At 41.8% G+C, this 18460-nt stretch overlaps 2 protein-coding genes across 2 annotated transcripts; both read right to left on the reverse strand.

The window, feature by feature from the left end:
- Positions 1-4198: 4198 nt before the first annotated feature.
- Positions 4199-7775, reverse strand: LOC134476812 (paired-like homeodomain transcription factor LEUTX). Its single transcript, XM_063252470.1, has 3 exons — positions 7760-7775; positions 5543-5694; positions 4199-4591 (listed from the first exon to the last, which is right to left on the reverse strand). Exons 1-3 carry the CDS (start codon positions 7773-7775, stop codon positions 4199-4201), a joined length of 561 nt encoding a protein of 186 aa, XP_063108540.1.
- A 6649-nt stretch (positions 7776-14424) lies between these two features.
- Positions 14425-17983, reverse strand: LOC101788169 (paired-like homeodomain transcription factor LEUTX). Its single transcript, XM_005002587.2, has 3 exons — positions 17968-17983; positions 15770-15921; positions 14425-14817 (listed from the first exon to the last, which is right to left on the reverse strand). Exons 1-3 carry the CDS (start codon positions 17981-17983, stop codon positions 14425-14427), a joined length of 561 nt encoding a protein of 186 aa, XP_005002644.2.
- Positions 17984-18460: the final 477 nt, after the last annotated feature.

The following is an 18460-nucleotide window of genomic DNA, read 5'->3' on the forward strand; positions in this document are numbered from 1 at the left end:
ATACTTAGTAATATGATCATCTGTTTTACACATCTAAACACACTTGCATTTGCATCCTTTAGAGGACTTTCTTTTCCTCTCTTTTTAGCAATATCAATTTCACATTTTGGGTTTTATTGATCCCTCAGTTCGTAGTACTTTTTTGGAAGAGAATAAAACCAATTGTGACAAAACAAAGAGAATCAGTCAAAACAAAGGATGGACATAGTATATGATCTAAAAACAGAATACAAGGTAATCAACAATGGTTACTATAATGCCTCTTGCTACCATAAAATTATTGACTATAGCATCAGGTATAAGAAACCTGAACAAAACAGTACAGAACAAAACTAATAAAACGGAAACATTGGAGACATTACGCGAATTCAAAGGAACCTAATAGTCAAACAAGAATGGATATCATAGTGAATCTTATTGCCTTAAAGTAGTTGCCTATACCCTCAAAGTTGATACTATCGAACAGAACAGAATAGAGTAAAATCAGTGAAAGCAGGATGGTGAGAACAATACAGGGATTCATTAAAGATAACAGGAAATCAAAATTATTACTATAATATATCCTGCTAATTGTTTTATTTTTTCCCTTAATTAAAAATAATAATTCACTTAATAAAGGAGGGAGATTGAGGTAAAAGAGGACATAACAACATATCAAGAAGTTCAGAACACAACTGTTTAAGCAACATAGTGTTTCACCACAAGATAACCCGACTTAAGGGGCTGGGGGTTTAGCTCAGTGGCATAAGCGCCTGCCTTGAAAGCAGGCAGTCATGAGTTCGATCCCTGGTACCGATAAAAAGGAAAATGACAAAAAAAAAAAAAAAAAAAGATAACCCGACATAATAGTAGTTACCGTACGGTTTCTTTCCTTGAAATATTTGATTATAACTTCGTACACTATAGTATCAAACATATCAAGACAGTGCGAAACCATTCAAGAGGCTTCAAGTATTACAGGGTATTTAGAACCAGCTAACACAAAAGAAACAATAGTTTCTATATTATCTCTTTGCCTATAAAAGATTTTGTTTATACTATCATATACAATAAACTCCAATAAGATTCAATGGAGACAGAGGCAAAACAGTCTGATGGGATTTTAAAACAAGATGATAGGAAATCACCTCGAGCTATTACAATGTCTTGTTTTCTTCAAAATGCCTGTACACACCATCACAGACAATACACTCAAACAGCCCACAATAAAAACATTACAGTTAAGGAGTGATGACTTTATAAGTCTTCAAAGCCGTATAATGGGGATTCATGATCACCACATACTTTTACGTATTTATCCCATTTCTTACACTAGGGAAACTATTCGGTATTCACACACGTGAGTTTGATTTGTTTCACTCAAGAGTATGTTCTCAAGCTGTTCCCATTTATTTATAAATATCTCAATGTGATTCTTCTTTATGGCTGAGTAGTGCTCAACTGGATAAAAAGAGTGGAGGAACCCAGAAAAAGAAGTGAAAACTTTAGTGAAGAATATAAAAAAAAATCTAGAAAACATGAACCAGATTCAAAGAGATTATCAGGAAACTAAAACATCCATTGAAAGATGGCGATATTCCTTACCAAAAACTAAAGTCAGATTTTAAAAAGTTGAAGCTGGATTTGCACTGTGTGATCAGCGAAAGAAAAATCCCCTAAAAATAATAAGGAACCAAGAAGTAAGAGCACAAAGGCTGGAAGGCAGCACGTGGACCTATACCCTAAGAATTTCAAATAATCAGCAAAGAAGAAGGAGTAAAGAGAAAAGAAATACAAAAGCTATTCACTGAAAACATTAAGGAAAGCTTGCCAAGCATCAGAAAAGGAAATAATATTCAGATATATGAGGCATGCAGAACTCCAGCCAGCCAAAACAAAAACATATTTACACTCAGATATATAAAAGTCAAGATCCCAGAATTGATCACAACAACAGAATATTAAAAGCGGACAGAGAAAACAAACACAACACACATAAAGGAAATCTCATCAAAATCATGAAAGACTTCTTAACACAAAGTATCAAGTCAGAAAGAGCATAGCATGGAGCCACGTATTCCAAGCTCGGAAGGAAAATAACCTGCAAGCCACACGGATGTGCCCTGCAAAACTGTCTCTCAAATTTAATGGACATACAAGATGTTTCCATGACTCAAAGGAAATGTGGGAGTTGGTGACCACCAATCCACCCTACTAAATTACTGAAGGACATCCTAGACAGACAAAAACATCACCAGGATTCCTGCAAGAGTGACAGAAAGACCTCAATGAACGGGGCAGACAGCGGAATGAAGGAGAAAAGTAGACAACCAATGGCAGAGAAATAGCAAAGCAGAAATGTGGCAGAGAAAGTTGACTATAATCTCCAACATAGATGGCCTTGATACACTAACAAAAAGAAAAACAGGCAGAGTAGATCAGGAGATAGGGTCCATGGAGTTGCTCTAAGTAGGAAATATAATCTGCCTGGAAGAGGGTTAATGAACTGACAGTCAAAAAGTGAAAACAACGCTCTATTTGACTGGAAACCAGAGCGTAACAGGCACACCAGTTCCAGTGCCTGAAGAGAGGTTGGAAAGTCATGACACTTCTCTGCAGTGGAGACTTAAGCAGCTTAAATGATGGAAAACCTTGAGGCTTTTCAGCCTCAAGGTCAAAAGTTGAGAAGAAACGGATTAGAGGTGAAAGGTCCAACTCTGGCTCCTCTTTCTTTGACCCCATCACAGTCACATCCCAGTCTCCTTGATGAGACAGAGGAGTGGCAGAACAGTCAGTCTATCTGGGATGGAAGGTTGATTGTAAAGTGACAGATCATGGACCAGTTACTTGGCAGTGGACGCTTTCTCTGATGTAAAACAACTAATGAGAAATTCCTGCTTCATAGGATATTCTCAGGGCCAGAAGGTAAGACAGAGCTAAAACCTTGATCCTGATTACAGACATTTAGAAATCCTCAGAGCGCTTGCCTGTTGGAAGGGAAGGCACCTTTCTGGATTACTACACAGTAATCACGTTGTAACATCTAAAAATGTTAAAATGAGATCCAACAACGTTGCTCAGTAACAGTCTTCATGATTAGCATACGCAAGACACCAGGTTCTATCGCTAACAGCTCATATGCTCCTAGACAGTCCAGCTAAGATCGCTCTGAATTGTACACTGCACACGCTCCTGCTAAAGGTCCTATGCAGTGATGCTGTGCTACTGCCCCGGCATTCATTTACACATGGTCACAGTTGTGAAACAAAATTGTACAGTATGACTGCAACAGTCATGCTCACGTACACGCATCTCGGTTATCTGCCCACCTCCTAAGGAAGCTGCATCCTCTCAATGAGATTCACATTCAGCTGGACAATCCAGGTCCGAATACGGGACCATGCTGGCCATACATGAACATGTCCTACCCATAAAGACACCTTACATCACATCCCCAGTGTCACTCTGTTCCACACAAGCACCTCTGCCAACAGAAGATGTACCACGGAAATGATCCTGTTTGGCTCTCCTAAAAGCTGGCATGTTCTCCCATCTTTCATTTCACTCAGGACCAGAGGAGGCAGTGCCATTTCATTCCACCTGATACCTCACTATTGCTGTCTGCCTCTGCAGAGATTAGCTAACTCCTCTTTAAGGAAACAAGTGTCTTTCCTTGCAACACTTATCTGAAATATTCTCAGCAACCAGCATGAGCCGGGAGTGTAAGTTCTTCTGATTTGCACTTTCTTCAAAATGAGATTCCTTCCCAGCAAGATGGCACTACAGTAAGGGTGTCTTGCTTTCAATGAGAGCCTAGGCCTTTCCTGCCTGTTGCATGTAACTATTTTCTCAGGCAGTATTGGTAGGGGCCCTCTAGAACTGTTTGTCATTGTATGCAGAGAGAATCCATGCACGTGATATTCAATGCACTTAGGGGTGAGGGAGAATCAGGAATCTAAATTTCCCCATGCTGCTGATTTCCTTCCCAAGCGGAGTGTTCAGGGTACTGAAAAGATTGGAGGGGGAATACAAAACACTCGGAAACAGGCAACATTGACAGTGACATGGCTATTTTATTGCCTTCTGTGAAATGACAAGTCCTCAAAGCTCTGCTGCAAAAAATGGAAATCAGTTGGGAACCATGCTTGAAAATGGAGGCTTGTGTCCAAAGTTGTGGGTGTCATGAGTCACTCTGCCCATCAGCACCATGCTCACTTCTTCACTGCAGGCAGCCTGGGGGGAGGTATATATCTAGACTGCTGGGATCATCTTCCCCAGGCAGATAATACATTTCTATAAGTTTATCTGTGTCATCAATGTCAAAATCTTCGACGTAGACGACGTGTCCCTGAGTTCCATCAGGTTGACTTTGGAATGACGAACCAAACACAGAGGCTCCGTGTCTTCTACTGATATCTTTCTCAAAACGCTCTGCTCGGTCACAGACATGGTCATCTGAAATGGAAGATATCGGTGAACAACTTGCAACAGGACTTTGTAGGACGTGCTCCTTCTTTTCTGAAGAGGTCTGCGTGGATGTTCCGGGCAAAGAAGCTAGCTTCAGTTTTAGCTGATCTTTCTTCCGTTTGCTACGCTGGTTCTTAAACCAGATCTACAGGGAAGAGAGAAGCAGTTCAATAAATGGGTATGAACCCAAAGCTTTATTTTCCTGTTCCCTAGGATGTGAGGTTTTTGGGTCAGAAAGGTGATCTCCAATTGCTGTGGACTGATCTGAACAGGGGAAGTACTTTGTATCCTGTGCTGTTCTGGTTCCGGGAGGGTAAAGGGGGGGGGGGTATTGGGTTTTACTGGCAATGCGTAGAGTAGGAAGGGGCAAACTCTCAATGCCGGAGGGTTAAACAAAGGGTGCTGCGTGTAGTTCTGCATTAGTGGTTGCTCCAAATTTTGCAAGAATACATTGCAATGACTGAGAGCAAGGAATGGGAATGGAGCTTGGGTTGCTTCAGCTCCATGAAGGGATTTTGCCCTCACTACCTTGAGAAAGGCTAGGAAGACATCAGAATGAATTTGAATGTTCTGACTGAGCAGTATCTAGATATCTACCCGCTGTGTTTGTATAAAGACTCACTGGGTTTGGTGTTTCTCTTCTAAGGAATGGTATGGAGAGGAAGTCCACTTTAAGATGTGAAGCCTGATGAGAAGTAATTTGTACTCAGAACGTGGGCTTGGGAGGGACTAACTCCCAGCTCCAGGAAGTGCCTCAATTCTTGAGCACTAGGTTGCCCATTACAAGAGTGTGCTGCTAATCGGAAAACAACCCAAAGGGCAAGATCTCAGATCCAGATTCAAAGGGTCCCAGGCAGTGTGCTGTGGATCAGTTAAAATCTGGCCCTTGCACTTATTACTTGAGGAAGACAAGTCTTTTGGGTCAGCCTCAGTCTGCCTCCAAAAGTGAACATGGGTGAAGTGAAACTATGCCATATTTCACCGCTGTCCAAACGCACTGCACCTGGCAAAGTATGGGACTTGTATGCTGGTGGTTGAAAGCGTGTGGCTTTCTGGGTCAGGTGTACCACCTAGAGACACACACTCAGGTACTTACTTTTATCACCGTTTCATCAACATTGATTTTTGTAGCTAATTCTTTTGTAACATCGTGCCCTGGATGATTGTTCTTCTCAAAGGCACTCAGCAGTACTGAGCGTTGGGATGGGGTAAAGTCAGTTCGTGGCTTGCGCCTGTATTCTATCTTGTCTGCGGAGGGAAGAGACAAAGACTTGCATGAAAGCACTATCCACACGGAAAGGGCAAAAGCATGTGTTGTAATCATACCCAAATGTGCATTTCATGCTTGGCCCAAAGAGTTCACCCATGGAACCACATTCCTCTCTAGCTCCAGGTACCCTGTTTCTTAATGGGAGAGAATACAGCATTGGGGTAAGAGTAACAGTAGACTCAGGGTTTCACAATGCTCAAGCAGTACTTGAGACCCTGGTACACTCAGCATTCAGACTCAGAGGTGCTTTCAGACCCTAAAGAGCTGGCTACTGATTTGGTCATTTCTTCGTGGGATCTGTGTGGCTAGCAGCTAAGAAGCAGAATGCATGCTGATTCTCTCCTCTACTGGCTCTGTCATTTAGAGACCTGCTCCCCTCATCGTTTGCTTCTGTTTCTCTAGGGTAAAATGGTGCCACATAAATCGTAGACATTGCAAAGTTGTGAATTTCCAAAGAAGTAAGTTTAGTGTACAGTATTTGTGCAGAATAGGAGATTATACTATGGTTTCAAACATCTAATACCTTCTTACCCAGTAATACTTAATGTTATGGCAATCCATATTCCATGGTCTCTTCTATTTATAAGAGACTTTGTTTTCCCACATTGCTAAGCGGGCACACACAAACTCAAACCCACGCCTTCATGCATCCACACACACACTGCACCCAAACTGCCAACATGCTGCCTAATTCTCCGTCAGTGAACACAAATGATCCAATACATAGATTTTTTACAATCTTTTTAACAATTGGCATCGAAATCACAACCTCGCTCTGGCCAGGCAAGCACTGGGCCACTGAGCTGAATCCCCAGGACCACAGAGTTTTACAAAAACATTTTTCCGTTCCTGTCTGACGAAAGAGGGCATTGTTGAAAATTTTGAAGCATGGTATTCAAGGAGTGACAGAGACAGAGATAGATAGAGCAAACTAGAGCTCGAGACAGAAAAAGTAAAACTGAGCAGGAAAAGGAGGGTGGCAGCAGGATAAACTCTAAGTTTATTAAATAAATGGCCAGGGGTTTAGCTCAGTCACATAAGCGTCTGTCTGGCAAGTATGAGGTCCTCAGTTTGATCACGCTACCACACCAGAAAAGAAAAAGCAAAAACAAACACTCCAACATTAAATTGTCAGTGTCATATTACTAGAATATATTGCACACATATATCTAGAATGCCTTGAAAATACAGAAAATCAGATGGGGCATGTATCCTTGGAAATGAGTACAAAATAGAAGATGTGGAAATGATATCAACCAAAGTACTGCAAATCTGCGCATAGTGGTGCACACCTGTAATCCCAGCCTGCCTGGGCCAAAACAGTGAATTCAAGGCCAACTTGGACTAAGCAGTAAGACCTTCCCTCCAAGGGGCCAGTGATTTAGCTGGGCGGCCCAAGTGCTCCTTTGGGAAACACAAGAATTGAACTTCCATCCCTGCTACAAAAAAAAAACAAAAAAAAAAAACAAAAAAAAAAAAACAGAAACAGCAACAAAAGAACTCTATCCCTAATCACACGAGAAAAATCCAAAAGCAAACCAAACCAACAAGAAAACCCCTCAAAAATAAAAATTATTGGTGTATGTGGTAGCCCATTCTTCTAATTCGAACACTTAAGAGGCTGAGGCAGAAGGATCCGTGCGAGTTCCAGGTCTGCTGGGCTATGGAACCAAGTTAAGGGCAAGCCTATCTAGAGAGTGAGATCCTGACTCCAAAGAAACAAAGATTCTCCAAAGCAAAAATATACGTTTTAACAAGTCTTATAAATACAATGCTCAATAACGTTGATTAGTTTGACAACTTCAAACTTTAAAATACATAGACTATAGAATTATACGGAAATAAACAAACCTGCAAGCAGGTATCTGCAACAAACCTAACATATCAACTTCCAATGTGTAGAGGGCGACAAAGATTATTCTACTCAGCCCCTGGAGAAAAAATTCATGGAGCCCAGGAACCACCACAAAGTCCTTGCATCTCTCCCAGGGTTCCCCCACTCTCAGCCCCTCAGCTCCACCTTCCCAGAATGCCTCGACTTACCTGGTTTCCTGGACATGGCAGCTGCAAGACAGTGCTAGCGCATGACCAACTGTACCACCTATGGCTCCTCAGTTTACCTGCCTGAAGCCTTGGGCTGCCTGGCTTAAATAGTGTGTTGAGGTAGCCACACCCCCTCCTTAATCCACCCTACACATTCCAGGCCCAATTTATCCATAATCCAAGTGAGTGTGTGTGTGTGTGTGTGTGTGTTTGTGTGTGTGTGTCTGTGTGTGTGTGTGTGTTTGTTTGTCTGTGTGTGTGTCTCTGTCTGTTGGTCACTCTGGATGTCTCCAAACCGAGGCCACTGATGGTGAACTTTTAAGATTGAAGTCTCCAACTGCAGTTTCAACGCCACTTATTTATGTCGAACCACTAACACTAGCATGACCCTGGAATGCTCTGCTGCTGGGGCAATGCTACTGTGACTTGGCTAGCCAGGGACAGAGAGCTTTGCAGGGCTCCTGTGTCCTGAGTGCCCCAAGGTCACCACCACTGACCTAGGCTGGGTCTGCTGTTGGGCCAGGTGATGAAAGTGAAGGGTGATTGGAAACGGATTCCTAGCAGGGTGGTGCCATGCACACCTATAATCTCAGCATATGAGAGGCTGAGGCAAGAGGATAGCCTACAGTTCGAGGCAAGCCTGAGCTACAAAACTATTATCTGTTTCAAACAATACAAAAAAACAGGTGTACGAAACAAAGAGAGAAAGAAAGAAAGAAAGAAAGACACACAGACACACAGATAGAAAGAAAGAAAGAAAGAAAGAAAGAAAGAAAGAAAGAAAGAGACAAAGAAAGAAAGATAGAAAGAAAGAAAGAAACGAAGGACGAAAGATACAAAAAACCAATCCAAAGCAAAAAATTCCTGACCTGATATAGTAGAGGAATCCTTAGGAAAATCAGGTACACAGAAAAGAGACAAAATGTACCAAACTTTCACTGGGGACAAATGAGTCAATCAACATGATGCTGAGAAAATCTGTGGATCTGTGACCGGGAAGGGGAGGGCGTGAAACCCTACAGGGTGGGCTAGAGGGGCACTTGCGCTGCTGAGACCTGCTCCCCCTCCCCTGGGACCTGGAAAGCCCTCCACAACCAACCTGGCTGGCAAAGAAACTACATACAGTTGTCCTGGAAGATCTGCACAGAGGACCCAGTAGTGTAAGTTAAGGAGCTTGGATTGTGGCCATTTGGGAGGCCAGGTTGAGGCAACTTCAGGCTGTTTTTCTCTGTTTCATTTTCTGGCTCTGGGAGTGAAACCCAGGGACATCACACTGAGATGTACAGCATCTGCCCATTTTTATTTTTACTTTTAGTTAGGGTCTCCTTCAATTGCTAAATGCCCGACCTGGTCTCAAACTTGGGGTCCTGTGGCCTGAACCTCTGCAAGTTCTAGGATTGCAAGCATGGGCCACACATCCACATTGCATTTTTTAACAGATTTAACCAAGTCTATTCTCTCTCTGTCCCTGTCTCTCTCTCTGTGTCTGAGTTTGTCTCTCTCTGTCTCTCTCTCTCTCTCTCTCTCTCTCTCTCTCTGTCTCTGTCTCTGTCTCTCTCTCTCTCTCTGTCTCTCTCTCTCTCTCTCTTTCTCTCTCTGTCTAATGAGGACATAGCAAAGCGGATCAGATAAGAACAATGCAAGTAACACAGCATTTCACAATAAGACAACCCCTGATTAACAGTAACTACCATAATGTCTCTTTCTTTGAAATAGTTGAGCATAGCTTCATATACGATAGAATCAAGCATAACAAAACAATATAAAACAATTCAAAAGAATGAAAGCATTACAGGGCTTTCAGAACCCAATTTTAGAAAACCAACAATGGATACAATATTATCTCATTTTCCATAGGAAAATTGTTTGTACTATCACACATAATATCCAATAACATATAACAGGACAGTACCAAAGGCAAACGAAAAACGAAAACTTGGTAGGACTTCAGACTAAGATGATTCTAAGTCCACTCTGACGATTCTAATGTCTTCTTTTCTATGAAAGAGCTCTTTCTACTATCACAGATAATAAAATCAAACAACCTAGGATAAAACCACTCCAATGAATCAATGGAGACATGATAAGGTTTCAGAACAGTGTAATGGGAATCAAGATTACTCTATGCTCTTATGTACTGTTACATTTTCTTAAACCCGGGAGAGTATAAGGTATTTATAAGTGTGAGTTTGATTTATTTCGCTTATCAGTATGGTTTCTAGTTGCATCCATGTTTTTCAAAATATTTCAATATTATCAGTTTTTTTTAAAAAATTTACTCAAAGAGAAATAAACCCAAACAGTAAAAGGGTATCAGTAATACAAAATTTCAAAAAAATAAACCATAAGAAATCACTCACTAATAGATTACATATCGTCATCTTAGAAATAGTTGTTCAAGTTACAAAATAGAAGCCTACAAAGTGGCATTCAGTGAGACTGCAAACTGGTGTGTTCAATGATTCAACAAATACTTAGTAATATGATCATCTGTTTTACACATCTAAACACACTTGCATTTGCATCCTTTAGAGGACTTTCTTTTCCTCTCTTTTTAGCAATATCAATTTCACATTTTGGGTTTTATTGATCCCTCAGTTCGTAGTACTTTTTTGGAAGAGAATAAAACCAATTGTGACAAAACAAAGAGAATCAGTCAAAACAAAGGATGGACATAGTATATGATCTAAAAACAGAATACAAGGTAATCAACAATGGTTACTATAATGCCTCTTGCTACCATAAAATTATTGACTATAGCTTCAGGTATAAGAAACCTGAACAAAACAGTACAGAACAAAACTAATAAAACGGAAACATTGGAGACATTACGCGAATTCAAAGGAACCTAATAGTCAAACAAGAATGGATATCATAGTGAATCTTATTGCCTTAAAGTAGTTGCCTATACCCTCAAAGTTGATACTATCGAACAGAACAGAATAGAGTAAAATCAGTGAAAGCAGGATGGTGAGAACAATACAGGGATTCATTAAAGATAACAGGAAATCAAAATTATTACTATAATATATCCTGCTAATTGTTTTATTTTTTCCCTTAATTAAAAATAATAATTCACTTAATAAAGGAGGGAGATTGAGGTAAAAGAGGACATAACAACATATCAAGAAGTTCAGAACACAACTGTTTAAGCAACATAGTGTTTCACCACAAGATAACCCGACTTAAGGGGCTGGGGGTTTAGCTCAGTGGCATAAGCGCCTGCCTTGAAAGCAGGCAGTCATGAGTTCGATCCCTGATACCGATAAAAAGGAAAATGACAAAAAAAAAAAAAAAAAGATAACCCGACATAATAGTAGTTACCGTACGATTTCTTTCCTTGAAATATTTGATTATAACTTCGTACACTATAGTATCAAACATATCAAGACAGTGCGAAACCATTCAAGAGGCTTCAAGTATTACAGGGTATTTAGAACCAGCTAACACAAAAGAAACAATAGTTTCTATATTATCTCTTTGCCTATAAAAGATTTTGTTTATACTATCATATACAATAAACTCCAATAAGATTCAGTGGAGACAGAAGCAAAACAGTCTGATGGGATTTTAAAACAAGATGATAGGAAATCACCTCGAGCTATTACAATGTCTTGTTTTCTTCAAAATGCCTGTACACACCATCACAGACAATACACTCAAACAGCCCACAATAAAAACATTACAGTTAAGGAGTGATGACTTTATAAGTCTTCAAAGCCGTATAATGGGGATTCATGATCACCACATACTTTTACGTATTTATCCCATTTCTTACACTAGGGAAACTATTCGGTATTCACACACGTGAGTTTGATTTGTTTCACTCAAGAGTATGTTCTCAAGCTGTTCCCATTTATTTATAAATATCTCAATGTGATTCTTCTTTATGGCTGAGTAGTGCTCAACTGGATAAAAAGAGTGGAGGAACCCAGAAAAAGAAGTGAAAACTTTAGTGAAGAATATAAAAAAAATCTAGAAAACATGAACCAGATTCAAAGAGATTATCAGGAAACTAAAACATCCATTGAAAGATGGCGATATTCCTTACCAAAAACTAAAGTCAGATTTTAAAAAGTTGAAGCTGGATTTGCACTGTGTGATCAGCGAAAGAAAAATCCCCTAAAAATAATAAGGAACCAAGAAGTAAGAGCACAAAGGCTGGAAGGCAGCACGTGGACCTATACCCTAAGAATTTCAAATAATCAGCAAAGAAGAAGGAGTAAAGAGAAAAGAAATACAAAAGCTATTCACTGAAAACATTAAGGAAAGCTTGCCAAGCATCAGAAAAGGAAATAATATTCAGATATATGAGGCATGCAGAACTCCAGCCAGCCAAAACAAAAACATATTTACACTCAGATATATAAAAGTCAAGATCCCAGAATTGATCACAACAACAGAATATTAAAAGCGGACAGAGAAAACAAACACAACACACATAAAGGAAATCTCATCAAAATCATGAAAGACTTCTTAACACAAAGTATCAAGTCAGAAAGAGCATAGCATGGAGCCACGTATTCCAAGCTCGGAAGGAAAATAACCTGCAAGCCACACGGATGTGCCCTGCAAAACTGTCTCTCAAATTTAATGGACATACAAGATGTTTCCATGACTCAAAGGAAATGTGGGAGTTGGTGACCACCAATCCACCCTACTAAATTACTGAAGGACATCCTAGACAGACAAAAACATCACCAGGATTCCTGCAAGAGTGACAGAAAGACCTCAATGAACGGGGCAGACAGCGGAATGAAGGAGAAAAGTAGACAACCAATGGCAGAGAAATAGCAAAGCAGAAATGTGGCAGAGAAAGTTGACTATAATCTCCAACATAGATGGCCTTGATACACTAACAAAAAGAAAAACAGGCAGAGTAGATCAGGAGATAGGGTCCATGGAGTTGCTCTAAGTAGGAAATATAATCTGCCTGGAAGAGGGTTAATGAACTGACAGTCAAAAAGTGAAAACAACGCTCTATTTGACTGGAAACCAGAGCGTAACAGGCACACCAGTTCCAGTGCCTGAAGAGAGGTTGGAAAGTCATGACACTTCTCTGCAGTGGAGACTTAAGCAGCTTAAATGATGGAAAACCTTGAGGCTTTTCTGCCTCAAGGTCAAAAGTTGAGAAGAAACGGATTAGAGGTGAAAGGTCCAACTCTGGCTCCTCTTTCTTTGACCCCATCACAGTCACATCCCAGTCTCCTTGATGAGACAGAGGAGTGGCAGAACAGTCAGTCTATCTGGGATGGAAGGTTGATTGTAAAGTGACAGATCATGGACCAGTTACTTGGCAGTGGACGCTTTCTCTGATGTAAAACAACTAATGAGAAATTCCTGCTTCATAGGATATTCTCAGGGCCAGAAGGTAAGACAGAGCTAAAACCTTGATCCTGATTACAGACATTTAGAAATCCTCAGAGCGCTTGCCTGTTGGAAGGGAAGGCACCTTTCTGGATTACTACACAGTAATCACGTTGTAACATCTAAAAATGTTAAAATGAGATCCAACAACGTTGCTCAGTAACAGTCTTCATGATTAGCATACGCAAGACACCAGGTTCTATCGCTAACAGCTCATATGCTCCTAGACAGTCCAGCTAAGATCGCTCTGAATTGTACACTGCACACGCTCCTGCTAAAGGTCCTATGCAGTGATGCTGTGCTACTGCCCCGGCATTCATTTACACATGGTCACAGTTGTGAAACAAAATTGTACAGTATGACTGCAACAGTCATGCTCACGTACACGCATCTCGGTTATCTGCCCACCTCCTAAGGAAGCTGCATCCTCTCAATGAGATTCACATTCAGCTGGACAATCCAGGTCCGAATACGGGACCATGCTGGCCATACATGAACATGTCCTACCCATAAAGACACCTTACATCACATCCCCAGTGTCACTCTGTTCCACACAAGCACCTCTGCCAACAGAAGATGTACCACGGAAATGATCCTGTTTGGCTCTCCTAAAAGCTGGCATGTTCTCCCATCTTTCATTTCACTCAGGACCAGAGGAGGCAGTGCCATTTCATTCCACCTGATACCTCACTATTGCTGTCTGCCTCTGCAGAGATTAGCTAACTCCTCTTTAAGGAAACAAGTGTCTTTCCTTGCAACACTTATCTGAAATATTCTCAGCAACCAGCATGAGCCGGGAGTGTAAGTTCTTCTGATTTGCACTTTCTTCAAAATGAGATTCCTTCCCAGCAAGATGGCACTACAGTAAGGGTGTCTTGCTTTCAATGAGAGCCTAGGCCTTTCCTGCCTGTTGCATGTAACTATTTTCTCAGGCAGTATTGGTAGGGGCCCTCTAGAACTGTTTGTCATTGTATGCAGAGAGAATCCATGCACGTGATATTCAATGCACTTAGGGGTGAGGGAGAATCAGGAATCTAAATTTCCCCATGCTGCTGATTTCCTTCCCAAGCGGAGTGTTCAGGGTACTGAAAAGATTGGAGGGGGAATACAAAACACTCGGAAACAGGCAACATTCACAGTGAGATGGCTATTTTATTGCCTTCTGTGAAATGACAAGTCCTCAAAGCTCTGCTGCAAAAAATGGAAATCAGTTGGGAACCATGCTTGAAAATGGAGGCTTGTGTCCAAAGTTGTGGGTGGCATGAGTCACTCTGCCCATCAGCACCATGCTCACTTCTTCACTGCAGGCAGCCTGGGGGGAGGTATATATCTAGACTGCTGGGATCATCTTCCCCAGGCAGATAATACATTTCTATAAGTTTATCTGTGTCATCAATGTCAAAATCTTCGACGTAGACGACGTGTCCCTGAGTTCCATCAGGTTGACTTTGGAATGACGAACCAAACACAGAGGCTCCGTGTCTTCTACTGATATCTTTCTCAAAACGCTCTGCTCGGTCACAGACATGGTCATCTGAAATGGAAGATATCGGTGAACAACTTGCAACAGGACTTTGTAGGACGTGCTCCTTCTTTTCTGAAGAGGTCTGCGTGGATGTTCCGGGCAAAGAAGCTAGCTTCAGTTTTAGCTGATCTTTCTTCCGTTTGCTACGCTGGTTCTTAAACCAGATCTACAGGGAAGAGAGAAGCAGTTCAATAAATGGGTATGAACCCAAAGCTTTATTTTCCTGTTCCCTAGGATGTGAGATTTTTGGGTCAGAAAGGTGATCTCCAATTGCTGTGGACTGATCTGAACAGGGGAAGTACTTTGTATCCTGTGCTGTTCTGGTTCCGGGAGGGTAAAGGGGGGGAGGGCAATTGGGTTTTACTGGCAATGCGTAGAGTAGGAAGGGGCAAACTCTCAATGCCGGAGGGTTAAACAAAGGGTGCTGCGTGTAGTTCTGCATTAGTGGTTGCTCCAAATTTTGCAAGAATACATTGCAATGACTGAGAGCAAGGAATGGGAATGGAGCTTGGGTTGCTTCAGCTCCATGAAGGGATTTTGCCCTCGCTACCTTGAGAAAGGCTAGGAAGACATCAGAATGAATTTGAATGTTCTGACTGAGCAGTATCTAGATATCTACCCGCTGTGTTTGTATAAAGACTCACTGGGTTTGGTGTTTCTCTTCTAAGGAATGGTATGGAGAGGAAGTCCACTTTAAGATGTGAAGCCTGATGAGAAGTAATTTGTACTCAGAACGTGGGCTTGGGAGGGACTAACTCCCAGCTCCAGGAAGTGCCTCAATTCTTGAGCACTAGGTTGCCCATTACAAGAGTGTGCTGCTAATCGGAAAACAACCCAAAGGGCAAGATCTCAGATCCAGATTCAAAGGGTCCCAGGCAGTGTGCTGTGGATCAGTTAAAATCTGGCCCTTGCACTTATTACTTGAGGAAGACAAGTCTTTTGGGTCAGCCTCAGTCTGCCTCCAAAAGTGAACATGGGTGAAGTGAAACTATGCCATATTTCACCGCTGTCCAAACGCACTGCACCTGGCAAAGTATGGGACTTGTATGCTGGTGGTTGAAAGCGTGTGGCTTTCTGGGTCAGGTGTACCACCTAGAGACACACACTCAGGTACTTACTTTTATCACCGTTTCATCAACATTGATTTTTGTAGCTAATTCTTTTGTAACATCGTGCCCTGGATGATTGTTCTTCTCAAAGGCACTCAGCAGTACTGAGCGTTGGGATGGGGTAAAGTCAGTTCGTGGCTTGCGCCTGTATTCTATCTTGTCTGCGGAGGGAAGAGACAAAGACTTGCATGAAAGCACTATCCACACGGAAAGGGCAAAAGCATGTGTTATAATCATACCCAAATGTGCATTTCATGCTTGGCCCAAAGAGTTCACCCATGGAACCACATTCCTCTCTAGCTCCAGGTACCCTGTTTCTTAATGGGAGAGAATACAGCATTGGGGTAAGAGTAACAGTAGACTCAGGGTTTCACAATGCTCAAGCAGTACTTGAGACCCTGGTACACTCAGCATTCAGACTCAGAGGTGCTTTCAGACCCTAAAGAGCTGGCTACTGATTTGGTCATTTCTTCGTGGGATCTGTGTGGCTAGCAGCTAAGAAGCAGAATGCATGCTGATTCTCTCCTCTACTGGCTCTGTCATTTAGAGACCTGCTCCCCTCATCGTTTGCTTCTGTTTCTCTAGGGTAAAATGGTGCCACATAAATCGTAGACATTGCAAAGTTGTGAATTTCCAAAGAAGTAAGTTTAGTGTACAGTATTTGTGCAGAATAGGAGATTATACTATGGTTTCAAACATCTAATACCTTCTTACCCAGTAATACTTAATGTTATGGCAATCCATATTCCATGGTCTCTTCTATTTATAAGAGACTTTGTTTTCCCACATTGCTAAGCGGGCACACACAAACTCAAACCCACGCCTTCATGCATCCACACACACACTGCACCCAAACTGCCAACATGCTGCCTAATTCTCCGTCAGTGAACACAAATGATCCAATACATAGATTTTTTACAATCTTTTTAACAATTGGCATCGAAATCACAACCTCGCTCTGGCCAGGCAAGCACTGGGCCACTGAGCTGAATCCCCAGGACCACAGAGTTTTACAAAAACATTTTTCCGTTCCTGTCTGACGAAAGAGGGCATTGTTGAAAATTTTGAAGCATGGTATTCAAGGAGTGACAGAGACAGAGATAGATAGAGCAAACTAGAGCTCGAGACAGAAAAAGTAAAACTGAGCAGGAAAAGGAGGGTGGCAGCAGGATAAACTCTAAGTTTATTAAATAAATGGCCAGGGGTTTAGCTCAGTCACATAAGCGTCTGTCTGGCAAGTATGAGGTCCTCAGTTTGATCACGCTACCACACCACAAAAGAAAAAGCAAAAACAAACACTCCAACATTAAATTGTCAGTGTCATATTACTAGAATATATTGCACACATATATCTAGAATGCCTTGAAAATACAGAAAATCAGATGGGGCATGTATCCTTGGAAATGAGTACAAAATAGAAGATTTGGAAATGATATCAACCAAAGTACTGCAAATCTGCGCATAGTGGTGCACACCTGTAATCCCAGCCTGCCTGGGCCAAAACAGTGAATTCAAGGCCAACTTGGACTAAGCAGTAAGACCCTCCCTCCAAGGGGCCAGTGATTTAGCTGGGCGGCCCAAGGGCTCCTTTGGGAAACACAAGAATTGAACTTCCATCACTGCTACAAAAAAAAAAAAAAAAAACAGAAACAGCAACAAAAGAACTCTATCCCTAATCACACGAGAAAAATCCAAAAGCAAACCAAACCAACAAGAAAACCCCTCAAAAATAAAAATTATTGGTGTATGTGGTAGCCCATTCTTCTAATTCGAACACTTAAGAGCCTGAGGCAGAAGGATCCGTGCGAGTTCCAGGTCTGCTGGGCTATGGAACCAAGTTAAGGGCAAGCCTATCTAGAGAGTGAGATCCTGACTCCAAAGAAACAAAGATTCTCCAAAGCAAAAATATACGTTTTAACAAGTCTTATAAATACAATGCTCAATAACGTTGATTAGTTTGACAACTTCAAACTTTAAAATACATAGACTATAGAATTATACGGAAATAAACAAACCTGCAAGCAGGCATCTGCAACACACCTAACATATCAACTTTCAATGTGTAGAGGGCGACAAAGATTATTCTACTCAGCCCCTGGAGAAAAAATTCATGGAGCCCGGGAACCACCACAAAGTCTTTGCATCTCTCCCAGGGTTCCCCCACTACCAGCCCCTCAGCTCCAACTTCCCAGAATGCCTCGACTTACCTGGTTTGCTGGACATGGCAGCTGCAAGACAGTGTTAGGGCACGACCAACTGTATCACCTATGGCTCCTCAGTTTACTGGCCTGAAGCCTTGGGCTGCCTGGCTTAAATAGTGTGTTGAGGTAGCCACACCCCCTCCTTAATCCACCCTACACATTCCAGGCCCAATTTATCCATAATCCAAGTGAGAGTGTGTGTGTGTGTGTGTGTGTGTGTGTGTGTGTGTGTCTGTGTGTGTGTGTGTGTTTGTTTGTCTGTGTGTGTGTCTCTGTCTGTTGGTCACTCTGGATGTCTCCAAACCGAGGCCACTGATGGTGAACTTTTAAGATTGAAGTCTCCAACTGCAGTTTCAACCCCACTTATTTATGTCGAACCACTAACACTAGCATGACCCTGGAATGCTCTGCTGCTGGGGCAATGCTACTGTGACTTGGCTAGCCAGGGACAGAGAGCTTTGCAGGGCTCCTGTGTCCTGAGTGCCCCAAGGTCACCACC

The sequence above is a fragment of the Cavia porcellus genome, unplaced genomic scaffold (genome assembly GCF_034190915.1).
Source record: "Cavia porcellus strain 051 isolate PalLab524CR breed Dunkin Hartley unplaced genomic scaffold, mCavPor4.1 scaffold_7, whole genome shotgun sequence".
In the NCBI taxonomy this organism is placed as follows: Eukaryota; Metazoa; Chordata; class Mammalia; order Rodentia; family Caviidae; genus Cavia; species Cavia porcellus.